This window comes from Gymnoscopelus braueri (genome assembly GCF_963280865.1).
Source record: "Gymnoscopelus braueri genome assembly, chromosome: 22".
Lineage (NCBI taxonomy): Eukaryota > Metazoa > Chordata > Actinopteri > Myctophiformes > Myctophidae > Gymnoscopelus > Gymnoscopelus braueri.
Genome location: NC_137624.1, coordinates 26,085,185 through 26,105,184, shown reverse-complemented (window position 1 = coordinate 26,105,184; position 20,000 = coordinate 26,085,185). Strand labels below are relative to the sequence as shown.

General features: G+C 42.1%; 1 protein-coding gene across 1 annotated transcript in view; it reads right to left on the bottom strand.

Moving 5' to 3' along the window:
* The window catches only part of pappaa (pregnancy-associated plasma protein A, pappalysin 1a), a 189,150-nt gene that overhangs the window by 47,005 nt on the left and 122,145 nt on the right, over positions 1-20,000 (bottom strand). The window contains 4 exon segments of the mRNA XM_080418844.1: positions 2,127-2,418; positions 3,046-3,247; positions 6,669-6,915; positions 6,919-6,991. Coding sequence (XP_080274970.1) covers positions 2,127-2,418; positions 3,046-3,247; positions 6,669-6,915; positions 6,919-6,991 — 814 coding nt within the window.

The window sequence follows — 20,000 nt, the reverse complement described above, 5'->3', positions numbered from 1 at the left end:
CAGTACTTGAATAAATGTACTTAGTTACTTTACACCACTGCAAGTACACACACAAAGGCACACACACACACACACACACACACACACACCACACACACACACACACACACACACACAGGCCAAGGACATAGAGGAGTTGAAATCCCATAGCGGACACACACACACACACACACACACACACACAATACACAACAGTTATCAGGCGTGTGTGCGTCCACAGGGTCCTGCGAGGCACGAACGGATTAAAAGGTGTATACATTTCAAAAGGTTCTGTGGCAGCCGCACTATTCTGGAAATCAATAGCAATCCAATTAGCGTGGTATCTAATTGAGTAGGGTTAGGAGAGGACTGGGAGAGAGGGAAGGACGGACGGACGGAGAGAGCGAGTGTACATTATTTCGTTGCTGTCGGGCAGAAATCTCTTATCTCCATATTCTGACTTTTTGTGTTTTTTTTTGTAAATTAACGCCCTGCTTGATCATACTACAGCGTCACATAAACGCATCAAAAGTAGGAGATCTACAAGCTCAAAACGCGGTGCAAAGTGCGAAGCGCCGCGTTTTGAGCTTGTAGATCTGTAATTTTGCCGTTTTTGAATTTGAATCTTGAAAAGTAACAGTTTTGGACATATGAGGTTTCCACCCGACAGAGACGATTGGTGAGTGAGTATACGTATACGTATACGTTAAGCATTTGGTTGAAAGGGAAATATTTATTTAGTGTGCACGTTGAAATTGAAATAAAAGAGAAAAGGTCATTACACACCGGCGATTATGCGAATATACGCAAAATTCAGATGCAGTCCGAATAAATAAAAGACGCTTTTTCGCTCCATGAAATTGATGTGGAAGCTTGCCTTGCATTGACTTTATAAGGTTTTTAAAAAAAAGTATTATTCGCATGAAAAAATCGCCCCCGGTGTGTAAGGACCTAAAGAGTGTGGTTAAACTGGAGAAAAAACTGAGAGAGAGATATATATATACATATTTTCTGTAGGCTAAAAACTGTGGTTCTCAAAAGTTTTTCGATGTTATGGACCCACACATGGATTTATTTGATCTGTGGCCAAATGTATTTTGGCAAATACTAAGAACAATATTATTCTTATTTTCTCATTGTTCAAACGAGCTGTAATTACTGTGTGAAAAAACAGGTCTGGTCTTCATCAAGCTTTTAATTACTACGCACATCATTCATTTCCAGTTGCTATGAACATGTGTACTGTAAATCTCTCTTGGATAAATATTAATCATTTACTCTTTACTTTTTTCATAAATAAGTTTAAATTTTCATCATTAAAGTTAGAATGGAGTTTTAATCGTGACAAAAGCAAAACATTATTCCATCTTTATTTACTTCATGGGGAAGTGGAATCCATATTAAACTGGGGCTCCTTGATATTAAACTAGTTTGAGAATCACTGGATTAGAGCAGACAAATGAATACTTAATTGGCCGCCGATATTTTTCTAGATATCTTTTTTAAAGCTCAGCTTGTAGCTTGTAGATCAGCTATTTTCAGATATCCAATGTATATATATATCATCTCTGTCGGGGTGGAAACCTCATATGTCCAAAACTGTTTTTTTCAGGATTTAAAACTGGTATGCTTTTGTGTGATGCTGTATGTAGTGTGAACAAGTAGGGCGTTAATTTACAAAAGAAAACACAAAAAGTAAAAATATGGAGATAAGAGGTTTCTGCCCGACGGCAACGATATACAGTATAGGTTTAAAGGAATAGTTCACCCAATAAATGACTATATCTCTAAGGACTTTATGTTTGGATTTCTTTATATAGTTTCGCTGTTGTTAATTTGAGTCTCGAATTCATTCCATTCATCAAGTTTTCTCTTCATGTTTGGATTCACCGTTAAGGAATATTTTATAAACTAAAAGTTTTAAACACCAGATAAGGAAACAACAGAAATAAAGCAATTTCTTGGGTGAACTATATCACTTTAGAGGAATTAAACTGATTCCCTGGGGGGACCCCCCGTGGGGAACCCCCTCAAGGACCCCCCTTGGAGGGTCCCCGCATAGCCGGACAGACATCACTTTGAGAACCACTATAGGATTAAGAGGAACAGCGGGGGGAGGAGAGGAAAGAGCGAGAGATGGGACAGACCTGCTTGCATGGAGCGTGCAGCGGCCTCACCGTGTGGGCGGAGCCTCCTCCTCCTCCTCCTCCCGTGGCGGCGGAGGCGGCGGCGGCGACGACGACCCCGGGGCTGCCGCCGCCATCGCTGAGGGGCGGAGCCGTGGTGGAGCAGTTGAGGCGGCAGACGCTGTCGAAGCGGAAGCCGTCCGTGCAGTAGTAGGAGCCGTGGAAGATGGCCGGCGGGGCGTCGCAGGTCACCGGCTCGCACGCCCCGTCCAGCCAGCTGCCGTCCTCCGTGCACTGCCGCTTGAACGCACGCCTGAGGACACGGGGGGGGAGCAATCAATCAATCAATCAATCAATCAATCAATCAATCAATCAACTTCAAAATAGCGGATCTACAAGCTCACTACGCCTCGCGCTGCGAGGCGTAGTGAGCTTGTAGATCTGCTATTTTCGGAGAGTCGGTGTAGAGGGAAAAGGAGCAGACCAAGTACAGAGCCAACGGTCAAGTTGACTAAATATTGAGGGTTTAAACAGGTTAACTGTCTGAAAATACACATTAGCATGAATCGAATCATCTATGAAATCTATGAAAAAGTTTAATCTGCAACACAGTTTTATACAATATGTAGTGTGGGGGGGGTCCCTGCTTCATCAATCTGTCAGCTAAGGGGTCCTTGGACCTAAAAACGTTGAAGACCCCTGGTCATATAGAAACACTATACATACAGAAAGAAACACCACTTATACCATTAAAACATCAGCTATTACGTGAGACAATCATACCAGTGTTTCCAAACACACCAAGGTTATTATTAGTGTTTTGGATTTTTCTTTGTGTGGTGTGTGTGTGTGTGTGTGTGTGTGTGTGTGTGTGTGTGTGTGTGTGTGTGTGTGTGTGTGTGTGTGTGTGTGTGTGTGTGTGTGTGTGTGTGTTTCTTACCTCTTAGGCTTGTTGGTCACATGGTAGCCCGGCTTGCACTTGTACTTGCAGAGCGAGCCCACCTTGAGGCCCGTCTCGTTGCAGCGCTTGGTCTGCAGGACGGCGTTGGGCACGGGGGGAGGGGCCGGGCAGCGGAGCTCGCACAGCGCCTCCGGGAAGGACCACAGGCCGTCCTCCATGCACGTCAGAGTGTTGTTGGTGCCTGACGGTGGAAAAAAAGAGGGACAATCAGCAAGGAAATCAATGTTTAAGACACTTCTTTTGTTGTTGATATTATACTGTTTAGACAGGGGGGGGGGCTTCAACAGGGGGTCCTCAGAGTTACTGCAGGGGGGGGGGGAGGTTATCAGGTTCTTGGTTTACCTATGATTCTAGATTACTATTTCTATGCATTTGATGTATTACCTTGTATTTACCTTGCTTACTGTAAATCACTCTGGATTATTGAATCCACAGTGATGAGTGCTGGAGTTTAGATGGCTGGCCATAGAAAGGACCAGCTGCTTCAGAGGTGCTTATAAGGAACTGATTGATTAATTGGACTGCACCATGTCCCCTGTGCATATGGGGAGGAGGGGCAGGGGTTTATTACTAATTAGAATGTATTATTACAAGTGTGAAGAAATGTATTTTGATACTTCAGTTGTTTTGTAATGTCGTTAGTTGATATGAGTTAGTGCTGTAGTGGATTATGTTGTTAATTGTAGTCTGCTTAAATGTTATTCTTTGTCTATTCCCCTTGTGTCAAGAGTGGTCTTGCTCACTCACTATGTATGTTCCCCTCATGTCTCGTTTTGGTTAGCTCAGTCTTGATGTTAAGTTCGGTTCTGTTTGTCCTCATTTGTTTTGGGCCTAGAATTAATTTCTGTCACATTTTTATGGGAAAAATAAAAGATAAAGAAATCGTTGTTTTAAAGAAACTACGCAAGTCTCTTACTACGCAAGTCTCTTGCCGACCAACTCGTTCCCTGACAGTGTCCCTGGCACAAAACATTTACAGATGGGGGGTCCACGGCCATATGTATGTACATCAATGTGGGGGTCCTTGGCACGAAAAAAAAGTTTGTAAACTACTAATTTTGAAGGCATTGGTAGAATGGGCCTCAGCAGGTCTTGGGGTTAATTTGGAGATTTCTTGGCATGAAAAACGTTTTGAGAATCACTGCGCTAAATCCACAGAGTCATGGGAGTGAAGCAAAGCAGACAGATTGTTGGGAACGGTGCTGATGTAGACGTTAACCCGTTAAAACCGGGAACGCATCTGTGTAACCACTTAAAACCATTTTACACTTTGGCTATTCAAAAATAGCAGATATACAAGCTCATAGCGCGGCACCTAGTGCCACGCTATGAGCTTGTAGATCTACTATTTTTGAAAAATCGTGAAAATTGGTGCAAATCTTTGAATATATATTTTTTTAAAGCGAGCATTTTTAACTCAAATCTTGCTTCTGGGGGGGGGGCCCTGGAACAATATATTTTGATATGGGGGTCCGCGGCCAAATACATATAATTTTGGGTGGTCCTTGACATGGAAAAGTTGGAGAACCTTCACCACTGATATAGCAACATAAGTTTAAATACAAAAAAAAGGTTAGGATTTAGAAGACATTTGTAGAATCCCCAGAAGCAAAGATGTTTTGCACACATTTTACTAAGATTTGCACACATTCTCACGATTTTTCCAAAAATCGCAGATCTACAAGCGCTTGTATATCTGCTATTTTTTTTGAATAGCCAAAGAAATCTGTAAAATGACACAGATGCGTTCCCGGTCTTAAAGGGTTAAACAGGGACACGGTCGACATCCAACCATCTGACACGATGCCCTGACAGCTACAATAAAACCTATTCCACATCCGCTCGCATGGGAACCCAAAATAGAACAACCCTGACAAAGGATCTTGCACAGACCACCTGAAAAGGTGTAGTGTGTGTGCGTGTAGTGCGTGCGTGCAGTGGTGGAAAAAAGTACTCACATTTATTATTACTTAAGTAAAAGTATCAATACTGCAATATAGAAATACTCTGTTACAAGTAAAAGTCCGGAATTCAAAATGTACTTGAGTAAAAGTACAAACGTATTGGCATCAAAATGTACCAAAAGTAAAAGTGGTCATTATGCAGAATGTCCCAATTCAGGTTTTCAAATGTATAAAAATATTTTGAAAATAGCAGATCTACAAGCTCACAATGCGACGCATTGTGACCTTGTAGATCGGCTTGTAGATCGGCTATTTTCAAAGGGCTGAAATGTACATAGGGGTGAAGTCGTTAATGTATGTTTTGCAGTAATAATCTTGAAAAATCTTGAAAGTAACCAGTAACTAAAGTTTTCAAATAATTGTAGTGGAGTAAAAGAACAATATTTGCCTCTGAGATGTAGTGGAGTAGAAGTAAAAGTATTGGAAATACTCAAGTAAAGTACAAATACCTCAAATTTGTATTAAGTAGATGTACTTAGTTACTTTCCACCACTGTGTGCATGCATGTGTTTACACTTATATTACCATATTACCAAGTATAGTAGGAATTGCGACGTTGCGAGTATTTTTCCTGGTTTGATTTTCATACTTACAGTATTTGTGCACTGCTGTGTCACACACCCAAAATAGTCGATACACAAGATCACAACGCGTTGCAGCGCAAAGAGTCGTTGACTATTTTGCAATACTCGTAACACCGGCGGCGCAATTTAAGTCAGGCTTTTGGGGTATAGAGCTGAAAAGGCAATTTATAAAATTACCATCTAACAATTATGGTCATTCTAATCTCTCAAGACAGATTCAGAGCTCCGCAGTTGATAATTTTTTGACTATGGGTTCCCAGATTGTGGTCATTCAAACGTGCAGTGTGTGCGTGTGTGCGTGTGCGTGTGCGTGTGCGTGTGCGTGTGTGTGCACGTGTGTGTGCGTGCATGTCCACCAGTATCCGTATAGTCTCTGAAAACTTCATAGGAAAGTAGCAGATCTACAAGCTCAAAATGCGTCGCAAGCTTGTGGATCTGCTACTTTTAATGCTTTTGTGTGACACTGTAGTATATTTAATGGGGGACGTTGATTTAAGAAAAACACAAAAAGTTAAAACATGGAGATAAGAGGTTTCTGCCAAACAGCAACGTATGGGGTTTAAAGGAGTAGTTCACCCAAAAAATATCTTATTTTCTATCAATTACACACCCCATGAAGCCTTGAATTCAAGGATTTAAAAAAAAACTTTTGTCGCATTCCTGAGCCAATAATTTGATGACCGGCGGAGAGAGTCTCCTACTTTTTAGGAGACTCAAAGAGTCTCCTAGTGAGTCTCCTATTGACCGATGATCCGGTCGTCAAATTATCGGCTCAGGAATGTGACAAAAACTAAAAAATATCCATGAATTCAAGGCTTCATGGGGTGTGTAATTGAAAAAAAATAAGTAATTGTTTGGGTGAGCTACTCTTTTAAGTGTCTATAACGTCTCTCTGTGTGTGTGTGTGTGTGTGTGTGTGTGTGTGTGTGTGTGTGTGTGTGTGTGTGTGTGTGTGTGTGTGTGTGTGTGTGTGTGTGTGTGTGTGTGTGTGTGTGTGTGTGTGTTGTGTCTCTGTCTTCATTCCCAGCAGTCTGTCCTGTCCAGTCTGTCTCACCTACGAGCTGGGCGGGCTCCCTGCACAGGAAGGTGCTCCTCTTGCCGTAGGTGGTCCCCTCGGGGAAGTTGAAGTGGGCGGGGTGCACGTGGTACTTGTCCGGCAGGCCGCAGTCCACCGGCTCACAGGACACCTGCTTGTTCCACTTCCCGTCCGCGCACGTGATGGTCACCGACGAGTCCGACTGCAAAGCGGGGCGGAGCACAACAACAACAACAGCCACCAGTGAGATAGAGATATAGTTAGATTAGATTGCATCACGATAGGATAGACCAGGGGTCTTCAACAGGGGGTCCGGGGCCCCTAGGGGGTCCTCAGAGTTACTACAGGGGAACCCGCCAAATAATTGTGATATGATTTTTTTTTTTTTTTTACATTAACCACTTGAACCCTAGCATCCCTATTCTGAGGATAGCTTTAGCTAAAAAAAGCCGATCTACAAGCTCACAACGCCTCGCGCTGCGAGGCGTTGTGAGCTTGTAGATCGGCTATTTTTGGCAAAGAGGTATATATAGGTGTAGAGGGAAAAAGGAGCAGACCAAGTAAAAAGAAAAGAAAGTTTAATCTGAAACACAATGTTATACAATATAGAGGGGGTCCTCGCTTCATCTCAAACGTTGAAGACTCCTGGGATAGACAGACAGACTATTGCATGCCCCTACAGTCATAATGTGTATAGTTCCTTGTGTGTTGTCTTCCCTGTGCATGTCTCTCTCCCCTCATTGGTGTGTGTGTGTGTGTGTGTGTGTGTGTGTGTGATTGAGTGGTGAGGAGTGACTGATTGAGTACCAGCTGGTGTGTGAGTGGTGACTGATTGGTGCCTGAATGTGAGTGGTCGGCTACTAGGTGGACCCTGCTGGTGATTGGCTCCTGTAGTGACCAGGCTGTTTGACTATAAACCAAGACAAAAATCCAAACCAATGATGTAAAGTAAACATTGGACGTTCGCGAGATTTGCCATCAGACGCCCACTTAGGACACCATTTGTAGGATTTGTGTACCATGTCGCCTCTAGTGGCTACAATCGGGATGGTGTATCTTTCTAAATTAACCATCTTTGCTATAAAGCTGGCTGTCACCAGTCCTTTGGAGGTCTTCCTCCTAGCCAGCCTCCAACCACACCAGTCCTCTGTGTTTTCCAGTGTTTGTAGATTTGCTAGTGTGTTAGATGTCAATGTTAACATGGGTCACAGCCTTGGTACAGTGAAGGGGTGGGTGGCCTTTCTTTTGTTACTCGTTTGTTCATGTTTTCCGTAGTTAAGAATGGGTAAGATCTATGTACTTTTATTTGTGTTTGAAAGGTATAAGCACAGGATTTTTGTTTCTTAATTAAGATTCTATGTTCAGGGGCCCACCCTGAGGTAACTTACCCATGTTTTGTCAAATATAAAATAAATCACTGTCTTTTGGATTTTAAACTGGTGTTGATTGGCTGTGTTTGGGGACTGGGAAGTCCATTTTTGTGTTACACCTAGTGAACCCTATAGGCCGGGTTGTAAGACAGACAGACTGACGATGATAACTTCTCTATTCAGCCACTCAGGTATACTTTGAGATGTGAACTCATAAAATGAGGTGATTATTTATGGCCGGGTTGTAAGACAGACAGACTGACGATGATAACTTCTCTATTCAGCCACTCAGGTATACTTTGAGATGTGAACTCATAAAATGAGGTGATTATTTATGGCCTCGCATGAAAGTATACACATCAATCAGATTTCTATGTAGTAAAACATAACCATCGTTTACCACAGAGGAGAAGAGAGGGAAAAAGAGACTACAGCGATTAAGTGCTTTGCTCCAACAAGACCTCTGTAACCTGACGAAGCCCTGATCAGCCTTTAGCTTATGGTCTCTGTCAGGGTGGAAAGCTTGTATGTCCAAAACCGTAAACTTTTCCAGGAATAAAAATAAAAAAAGCAGATATACAAGCTTTGTACATCTGATATTTTTGAAAAATATCTATTTTTGAAAAATATCTATTTTTGAAAAATATCTATTTTTGAAAAATATCTATTTTTGAAAAATATCTATTTTTGAAAAATATCTATTTTTGAAAAATAGATATTTTTGAAAAATAGATATTTTTCAAATAATATGGAGATACAAGGTTTCTGCCCGACGACAGCAGTGTTATTGAATGTCATTGGAGCAGCCAGCAGCAGCACGCTGGCCCGGACCACTCAGCACTAGTGTGATGATGTGTAAGGTCATGACATCCGACAAGTGCACAATCAGCCCTAACACAAAACACATTGATTTACATACATAGTGTGACTGTTTCTAACAGAGAGGCAAAGGGATACCTACATTCAGAATGACACATTCTGGAGGATTACCATTAACCCATTCAATCCGGGAATGCATTTGTGACATTTTTGATTTATTTGGCTATTCAAAAATAGTAGATATGCCTGGACTGCTGGCGTAGCGGTCCAGGCACCTCGGCTCCAAAGCAGCCTGACAGTGAGTCGCGTGTTCAAGTCCCGGTCGCGACGGCCTTGTCACATCTCTCTCCCCATTTCCTGTCAGACTACTATCCTATCAATAAATGTATAAAAAGCCCAAAAATTGATCTTTAAAAAAAGATAGCAGATATACAAGCTCATAGCGCTGCACTGAGTGCCGTTCAAATCTTTGAATATATACAGTATATACATTTTTAACACAAATCTTCTCTTCTGGGGGGTCTCTGGCACAAAACATTTTCAGATGAGGGGTCCGCGGCCAAATACGTAATCAATTTGGGGGTCCTTGACATGGAAAAGTTTGAGAATCACTGCACTAGGCTACCAGACATGGAAGGCTTAGTTACTGAATGAGTTAACCCATTCAATCCGGAAATGCATCTCTGTCATTTTCGATTTTTTTAGCTATAACCATAATTTTTTCTTTGGCCATTTAAAAAAAATCTAGGTTTTTTTTGCAAATCTTTGAATATATATATATTTTTAAAGCGAATATTTGTAAACTATTTTTGTTCCAGGGTCCCCCAGAAGCAAACACCCAGTTGGGTTAACACCCAGCTCACACCAGTTGACTGCCACAGTCATCCAGAGAACTGTTCAAGACTTATACCAGGAACAGGGTACATGTCGGCCAGAAACCTCTTATCTCCATATTTTAACTTTTGGAGTCTTTTTCGTAAATTAACTCACTACTTGATCACACTACAGCATCACATAAAAGCATCAAAGGCAGCAGATCCGCAAGCTCGAAAAGCGGCTCGAAACGCGGCTCGAAACGCGGCTCGAAACGACGCGTTTCGAGCTTGCGGATCTGCTACTTTTTGCTATTTCTGTATTTGAATCCTGTAAAGAAACAGTTTTGGACATATGAGGTTTCCACCCGAACAGAGACTATACCGGTAAATACAGCCCGTTCTGATTCCAAGTATAGCTGAAACGGTTTTCCTCAAAACTCTTTTTTCACAAGAGGGCTCTTCCTTGAAGGTCTACTAGACCATAATAAATCTCATTATACAGCACATTTAATTCCAAGAATGTTGGAATAACTGCGCTATCAATGCCTAGAACCGTATATTATGTCAGAGCTCATGTCTAGCATGACACGCACACATGTGTGTGCACGTGTGCGTGTGCGAGTATGCGTCTGTGCGTGTGTGTGTGTTTGTATCACTATACTTGAGTTATACACACAAGTTGTGCCGGCATAACATTTTGATGTCCTCACGAGTATAGTAACACAAACAAACGTGTGTGTGTGTGTGTGTGTGTGTGTGTGTGTGTGTGGGGGGGTGTGTGTGTGTCATCCAAGGTAAAGCAAAGCCCCTAAGGTATAGGGAGACGTAGCTGTCAGTCTGTCTTGCTGATGTGTCGGTCTGTCTGTGTTGAATTAGCCCCAGTAGCCAGAGGTTGTTAAACTCCCTACTGGAGGAGAGGGTTAGGCAGCCGTAAACTTTTTAAAAGAAGGAAACTCCACACACATTTACACACACACGTATGCAATTGCACGTGCGCGCGTTGCCGCACGAGCACGCACACACAAGCGCACACACACACACGCACACACACACACACACAATATTACTTGCACACACTGACACACATGCACATAGAAAAGAAAAGAAAAAAACAGGGGTGGGGGCGGCGACTCACAATGCACACAATGTTTTATGAATTAAACACTTGGACCTGCACACGATTAGATGCAAATAATACTACACACGCGCGCACACACACACACACACACACACACACACACACACACACACACACACACACAGGATGGGGGACAGAGCTGTAAACGCGTGCAGACTACAAACACACCAACACAAACTTACATAACATTGGGCTTGTACACTGCACACACACACACATAAACATGGTCGACACATTAGCGCTACTACACACAGCCCTTCCACATGCTAGGCTCCCATATCTTGATAGATGGCCTAATTCAACTCTGCACCCGCTCGCTCTCTTTTCCAGCAGGCGGGCGGGCGGGCCGGGCGGTCATATGTGATGCATATGTTACTCTGTCCGTGTTCCGTCCATAAATGTGATACCAGTTTGATTTATTTTAAGGCAACGTGATACTGTTATGTTCCGTTATATCATTGCTGTCGGCTGCATAAACCTTGTATGTCCAAAAACCTTTTTACTTTTTCAGGAAGTAGTAAACTGTATTGCAATGGATACCGTGTGGTTATTGGTTGGACACGAGCTCTTGTTAATACTTAATTGTATTGTAATACAGACAGACTTAAAGCTGCACTATGTAACTTTCCTTTTCATTATACCCCGGAATTTAATCTGGTTTCCTGCGCAAGTGCTGAAATGTTTACCATTGAGCTCATAGAGCCTGCCTGCCTTGCTCACGGGATGAAGTTATATTGTTGTAACATACTCTACCATACAGATTGGACAAAATTACATTCGATTCATTAAAAAAGAAAGTTGGTGAAAAACTTTAACAACTTTCACCGTCACTTACATAATAGTATATTAAAGGTTCTGAAACTTGTTCATGTCAAGCCAGTCAAGGGCCCCCAAAATGAGTATATATTTGGCCATGGACCCCCATCTCAAGATTTTGGGCCAGGGACCGCCACATACTAGATTTTTGATGTAAAAATGTTTCAAAAATATTCAAACGCTTTTTCAAGATTATTATATATTTTTTCAAAATAGCTGATCTACAAGCTCACAACCTGTTGCATGGCGATGCGTTGTGAGCTTATAGCTTAAAGTGGTTAAACACATTTTGATGCCATTAACTAACAACCACTTTGAAAACCACTGCAGCATGTTCACGTTCAGATCAAACGTTGCTCACAACGAGTCGGCATCCCGGCGCGTTGTGAGCTTGCAGATCAACTGTTTTCGCTACTTCTTCGCATGGGGTGGGGGTGGGGGGTTCCAGGGGGTCCTAAGCAAAATGTGTTAATACAGCATCAAAATCATTTTAACCACTTTATCCATATTTATACGTTGGCTATTCAAAATCTTGAAAGTGTTTGAAAAATGTTGAATAATTAAAAAAAAAAATTAACACAAATCTTCTCTTCTGGCACAAAACGTGTTCAGATGGGGGGGTCCACAGCCAAATATATATATCAATTTGAGGGTCCTCCTTGGCATGAAAAAGGTTCGAGAACCACCGAAGTATTAGGGCATTCAATTTACCCCCCAAAAAAAGCATTGAAACATGGAGATACAAGGTTTGCCGAGGGCGACAACATATAATAGGATCAAGATGAAAGATGGAAATAAGAGGGAAGGCTAGTATGAAGCAAACAGATATGTAAGGATAACCGGGTCCAGCTTGCATGCATGGCCTTAAAGCTTGGCTGCACATTAAAAAGATCATGTATGTAATTAAAGTGAACTAAGAAACTGGACAGAATCTAAGCTAAGGGGCGGGTGGGGGTGTGTGTGTGTGTGTGTGTGGGGGGGGTCCAGGTTTCCCCTTGTTATTCTTCTGAGCAAGGGGGGGAAAAAAACATTCTAAAATGATTGAGCTCTCACTAAGCCATGTTGTGAGATCTCTTTGGCAACACGTATCGATTTGTGCATTCTTGCTGTGTTACATGGTGCTATTTAAAGGGGGGATGAGAATGGCTGAGGTTTTTTGGATGATGTGCAGTAGTGGCTCAGTAGTGTCTCATCTCTGCAAATATTACACCACAAGCCAAATAATTTACAGGAAAAAAATAGGGGGGATATTTCTAATGGAAAAATAAGAGCTTTTCGGATCTTGGAAAAAATGCTCCCGCTTGAACCTTGGAGAAAATGCAAGGGACAAGAGAATGCCATTCGAAAAAAAGAAGAAAAAAACTGAATATTTTGGAAACGTCTCCCCCCCCCCCTCTGTTCTCGTTTTCCAGGAAGTTGTATACACACCAGCAATTAATGAGGATCTGTTGAATGTCCTTAATTCACTCCTGGATAGCGTAGTAGTAGAAGCTAGGGAACAACAAAAAAGACGTGCGCACGTGTGTGCATAGACTGCACACCTACCTTATATACACAATCAATACTCAATACTCCAATGTAGAAGTACTCCGTTACAAACAAAAGAATAAAAACATTACTTGAGTAAAAGTACAAAAGTATTGGTATCAAAATGTACTTAAAGTACCAAAAGTAAAAGTACTAAAATGTTTGAAAATAGCATATCTAAAAGCTCACAACGCGTCGTGATGCAACGCGTTGTGAGCTTGTAGATCGGCTATTTTCAAACAGCCTAGGTATAAAATAGGGCTAAAGTGGTTAATGTATGTTTTATAACATAATAATGTATATCTGCAAAGCAACTAGTAACTTAAGTTTTCAAATAATTGTAGCGGAGTAAAAGTACAATATTTGCCTCTGAGATGTAGTGGAGTAGACGCAAAAGTATTGAAAATGGGAAATACTCCAGTAAAGTAAAAAAAAATCCTCAAAAGTGTACTTAAGTACAGTACTTGAGTAAATGTACTTTGTTGTTAAGTTACTTTACACCACTGCGCACGCACGCACGCACACACGCACACACACACACACACACACACACGCAGATATGGTTGGAAACCGCTATGCACACCAGGCTTAATTCAAGACACTTGGGCTCTCTCTCTCGTCGGCTCTCAGCTCTTTGTCCAGAGCCCTGTTCAGTCATAACTCCATCAACAGCAACCTGGAGAAAAAGGGGTCTGCTGTTTCCAATCATGGGTTACTTAACCCGCTAAGACCGGGAACGCATCTGTGTGTCATCAAAAATAGCAGATCTACAACTGTGCCGCGCTACGAGCTTGTAGATCTGCTATTTATTTTTTTTATCTTGAAAAATCTGGGGGTCCCTGGAAAAAAAACATTTTGAGATGGGGGTCCAAATACATAATCTAAAAATATTTTCTAAATCCTAACAGTATGTTTCTATATCAGTGGTGCTCCAACTTTTTCACGTCAAGGACCACCCCAAAATGATATGTATTTGACCGCAGGACCCCCATCTCAAAATATTTTTGTTCCAGGGACCCCCCCAGAAGCAAAGATTGGAGTTACAAATGTTCGCTTTAAAAATATATATATATTCAAAGATTTGCACAGATTTGCACGATTTATCAAGCTATGAGCTTGTATATCGGCTATTTTTGAATAGCCTAAGAAATCTTGAAAATGACACAGATTCTTCCCCGGTCTTAATGGGTTAATACGGGCTCTGAATCCGATGTACTGTACCATGCTATAATGTCCAGTAGCATGAATGTCTTCATCGCTCCTTCCTTCCCTTCCTTTCCTTTCCTTCACTGCTAGAGCAACAGGCGGTTCTCAACCTGCAGGCCGGGGCCTCGCCGGTGGGCCGTGAAGGGGGTATTAGTGGGCCCCCAAAACAATTGGCGGAATAACAAGATTTTAATGATATATAGCATTAACCCATGAAGAGTCTAAGATCTGATACCTTCTAAATCAGTAGTTCTCAAACTTTTTCGTGCCAAGGACCCCCGAATTGATATATATATATATTTGGCCGCGGACCCCACATCTGAAAATGTTTTGTGCCAGGGACCCCCTCCAGAAGAGAACATTTGTGTTAATTTTTTTTCAAATACTTTAAAAGATTTTTCAAAACTTTTCAAAAATAGCAGACGTATAAGCTCACAGCTGTGAACTTGTACATTTCTAAATACATTTCAATTTGGGGGTCCTTGACGCGAAAACGTTTGAGAACCACTGGCTATAAGGCAAGAGTGTTCAAAAACAATGTCCCTCTCTTTTTTTCTTTCCACAAATCAATGTGTGTGCCGTGCCCATAGAGCTGATAACAACAAGGCCGTGCCCCATGCACTGGATGAGGGTTTGATCAAGTGGGAAAGGATTAGGAAGTTTGTTCAGAGAGAAATGCCAAATTATACCTCCATCCCCCGACTCTAGAAACATCAGAGACATCTGAAGAGTGTTAGAGAGTGTTTAGGCTTTGTAACACAGGGAGCACACCAGTCTCATAACCTACATCCATAGAGAGAGAGAGAGAGAGAGAGAGAGAGAGAGAGAGAGAGAGAGCTCTTTTCCCTGAGTATATAATAGTAGGGCAAGGAAATTAACTGAAAACGTACAGAAACCGATGGTGAGAACCAATAACAGACTTAATCTTGCTCATGCAGGTTAATCATATGCGGTATAACTATATATAACGTATATATATTTCTAACTACCCCACAATGCCAAACACACGCACGCGCGCACACACACACACACACACACACACACACACACACACACACACACACACACACACACACACACACACACACACACACACACACACACACACACACACACACACACACACACACACACACACACACACACACACACACACACACACACACACACACACACACGAGGAAGACCGAGTGAGAAAAACAGATTTGTTTTGATGTATTTTCCAGAGCCACTTCGACATGGCCGGAGCAAGAATGTAATTGGCTAATGAAAGGAGATAGGATTGTGCTTCATACAACACTTTTAAACCTTGCAGCAGAGCAGGTGTGTGTGTGCGTGCGTGTGTGCAGTGATGGAAGAAGTACTCTACTTAAGTACAGTACTTGAGTAGTTACCATACACCACTGTGTGTGTGTGTGTGTGTGTGTGTGTGTGTGTGTGTGTGTGTGTGTGTGTGTGTGTGTGTGTGTGTGTGTGTGTGTGTGTGTGTGTGTGTGTGTGTGTGTGTGTGTGTGCGCACACGCGGTCACGCACGCGTGAGCGTGTGTTTAGGTCATCTTCAGGGAAAGGGCAGAGCATAATCTTTACTTTGTTAAAGGAGTACTTCACCCATTTTCAACTTCATCTTCACATAATCGGTCCTCACTAATAATGCTCATTATGAGACGGCACAATTTCCGTCTACTCACTCTGTGTCTCATTGGTGGGCTAATGGACAGTTCAGAAACCTGTCTACCAATGACATCGTCGAATGGGATTCCAAGAAATCCCTAATATAAACTACAGTCTTTCTCTTCCTGGAAAGGTAGCATTCTAGAAGCCACTGTTCTTGCATTAACAGTGTTGTTTGTCCAGACATTGTTTTTCCAGACTTGCCTACCGATGATGTCACTACTAGGCAGCTTCCGGAACTGTCCACAGCCCTCTTCTGAGACAGTGGTTCTCAACCTGGGGGTCGGGTACCCCCAGAGGGGTCCCCACGTGATTTTGGGGGGGTCATCAGATGACAGTTCTTGTGACAATTTGTGAGCGGGTACAATGCTTTAGGCAGCAAGGGGGCATTTTTCATATGATGTATCATTCATTGAAATTGGAACATATTTGAAGAAGATGTGACCATTTGAATCTTGTTGAACCCCAAAGCAGAGAAATTGCCTTGCAAAGATCCCAGAGTTTTCAACACCTCAGTGGCCCAGAAATGGGTGTGACAATGGGAGGGACAATAGGTACTCAACTCCACCCCTAATCCCACCCCTAATCACTCCCCCACCCCTAACCACTCCCTTACAGAGGTAATACCAACACAAAAAAAAAAGAATTGAAAAAATACCAAAACCTGGTCAAACAATGGCCAAATTGTCAAATAATATAAGAAAGAGGCAAACATGTATTTTCACAATATTTATCTGTGGAACCGAGTCAAACTAAATGTAAAGGCCTACAATTCCAAGTGCTTGTCAGGGAGGGGGGTCCCCAGTTCAAATATGATTATTTTGGGGGGTCCCCAGTTCAAATATGATTATTTTGGGGGGTCCCCAGTTCAAATATGATTATTTTGGGGGGTCGCGGCCTGAAAAGGTTGAGAACCACTTCTGCTCTGATTGGTGCGTTAGTGAGGACCAATAATAAACCCCAGCATCCATATTCTGGGACAAAAACTTTCGCAGAAAATAGCCGATCCACAAGCTCTCACAGCTTGTAGATGTTTTCAACTAAGATATCGGCTGTTTTCGGGCAGAAACCTTTTATCTCCATATTCTAACTTTTTGAGCTTTTCTTTGTAAATTAACGCCCTACTTGATCATCATACCACACAGCGTCACACAAAAAGCATCAAAAGGAGCAGATCTACAAGCTCGAAACGCTGCGTGAAGCGACGCGTTTCGAGCTTGTAGATCTGCTACTTTTGATGCTTTTTAATTTGAATCCTGAAAAGTAACAGTTTTGGACATGAGGTTTCCACCCGACAGAGACCATATCTAACGCAGGGCAAAAAACTGAAGACACACTAGTATGGAGCCCTGAGGGACTCCGCTCAACACCAATGTATGGCGTTTAAGTGATTTAAGGAATAAGTTACTGTGATGATGTATGCGTGTGCTCATCTGTTAGTTGATTTCCAGACTTTTACTCTAACAGAGTATTTCTACGCTGTGGTATCGATACGTGTACTTAAGTAAAACAATCTTGTTTTCTCTCTCTCTGGCCCTTTCTTTCTTTATTTCACCCTTGCACTAGCTCTTATTCAGTCTCTCTCTCTCTCTCTCCTCTCTCTCTCTCTCTCTCTCTCTCTCTCTCTCTCTCTCTCTCTCTCTCTCTCTCTCTCTCTCTCTCTCTCTCTCTCTCTCTCTCTCCCTCTCTCTCTCTCTCTCTCCCCCTCTCCCTCTCCCCCTCTCTCCCTCTCCCCCCTCTCTCTCTCTATCTCTCTCTCTCTCTCCCTCTATCTCTCTCTCTCTCCCTCTCTCCCCCCTCTCTCTCTCTCTCCCCCTCTCCCCCTCCCTCTCTCCCTCTCCCCCCTCTCTCTCTCTATCTCTCTCTCTCTCTCTCTCTCTCTCTCTCTAAATATCGTTTCCTTTGAAAAGGATCCTCATCACTAAATAAGCTGACATTGATGAATGGCCCCCACAGTGGACTGTCAATCAAAGTCTAATGCAATTAGAAGTCTGTACAGAACCCTGTGCTGCAAGAGAACTATTCTGTGTGTAAATAAAATGGAAAGGGGGGAGGCGGTAGATTTGTGTGTTCCCGCTTGCGTGCATGTGCATCTGTAAGCATCTGCATCCTGCACTGTATTTAAGCCATTATGACCTGGATCACATCTTGAGCACAAAAAAAAGCATTATTTTTATTCAAAAATAGCAGATATACAAGCTCGTAGCGCGGCACGGAGTGCCGCACTACGAGCTTGTAGATCTGCTATTTATGAAAAATCGTGAAAATGTATGCACATTTTTGAAAATATATTGTTTTAAAGCAAACATGTTTTACTCAAATCTTTGCTTCTGGGGGTCCCTGGAACAAAATATTTTGAGCTGGGGGTCGGCGGCCAAATACGTATCATTCTGGGGGTCCTTGACATGAAAAAGTTTGAGCACCACTGATATAGAAACATACATTTTTTCAGAAAACTGCTGGGATTTAGAAGACATTTGTAGAATCGGCATCAGGTCTTAATGGGTTAAGTTCTTGCTTGCGTGTGCGTGTGTGTGTCTGGCTGTGTGTGTGTCTGTGTGGGTGCAGGCGCGCACACACACACAACATACAGACACAATATCGTAATTCTTCCCGTAACCAAAATCCTGGATTCAGTGACCCGGCCAATTTCTCTATCAGCAGACAAATAGCCTGTCAAACTGTTATATTGAGCATGACGACTGATCCTCAGCCCTGCAGTGTATCCTGGGTGAGTAAGTAAGTCAAGTATCTAATACCGTACCAAAAAAAATCCTCAGTTCTGATTTTAACTCTTGAGAGTGAACAAATGGAATCGAATGGACGATCTATAACACTTTTTTTGCAAAGTAATTTTGTAAATATCACTCCTACAAATTTTGTCCAAACATCACACAAATCGGTACACATTATCTCTACAGTCATGGGATCAACACGGATCTGTCCGATTTTTCATATTCCATCCTGATTGGCATCTAAAGTTTGCATGAGCGTCCGATTGCCGTGAAACTTTGCACACACATTCCCACTAGGCCAAGGAAGAAATGCCACCCTCTTCACATTGTCCTGTTATAGCGCCACCAGGAGGCCGATTTTTGCAACAATAAATGTTTTTTATATTACTCCAACAAACTTTGTCCAAACAACACGCAAATCGGTGATCAAGACGGATCTGTCCGATTTTTCATATTCCATCCTGATTGGCAAATTCCGACATTGCTGGCCCACAATAACCTACCTGACCTGGCGGAGACCTGTGCTCCGAGGAGCACTTTTTTCTAGTTTTTTATTTTTTTTTGCGGGACTACAAACGCTAAGAATCTTATTTAGATGGCATCGCGTTGTTTAGACAGATGCTAATAGGTTTGATGCTTACCTGGTGTCACAGCATGTAGTTATTTTGAAGCAATACATTGTTTTCTTTCCACTATTCTTTCCACTCTATTCATTTATTGACTTTGGATAAGAGCGTCTGCCAAATGCCCTAAATTGTAAAATTGTTTCCCTGAAGTTTCCCTGAAGTTATTCACTGTGTTACTGCCCAGGTTTAACAGTTTTTTTTAAGATACAAAAATGTTTTATAACCGTCTTAATTTATTTAACCTATCCTATCCTACTCTGTCCTAAGCTATCCTATCCTATGCTATGATGTCCTATCCTAGCCAATGCTATGCTATCCTTATCCTAACCTCACACTTGTAAGTTGCTCTGGATATAAAAGTGTCCAAATTGTCCATTGCATAGGAGTGGAGGTAAAAAGCATCACAATCATTTTAACCGCTTTATCAATTTATATATTGGTTATTCAAAAACAGCAGATCTACAAGCTCACATTGCGTCACTTCATGCACATTTGCAATTTTTTTTTTATATTTGAAAAATATATAAAAAATGTTCAAAAGATTTTGAATAATATACATTCCACAAATCTTCTCTTTTGGGGGTCCCTCCCTGGCACAAAACATTTTCAGATGGGGGGGGGGTCCTT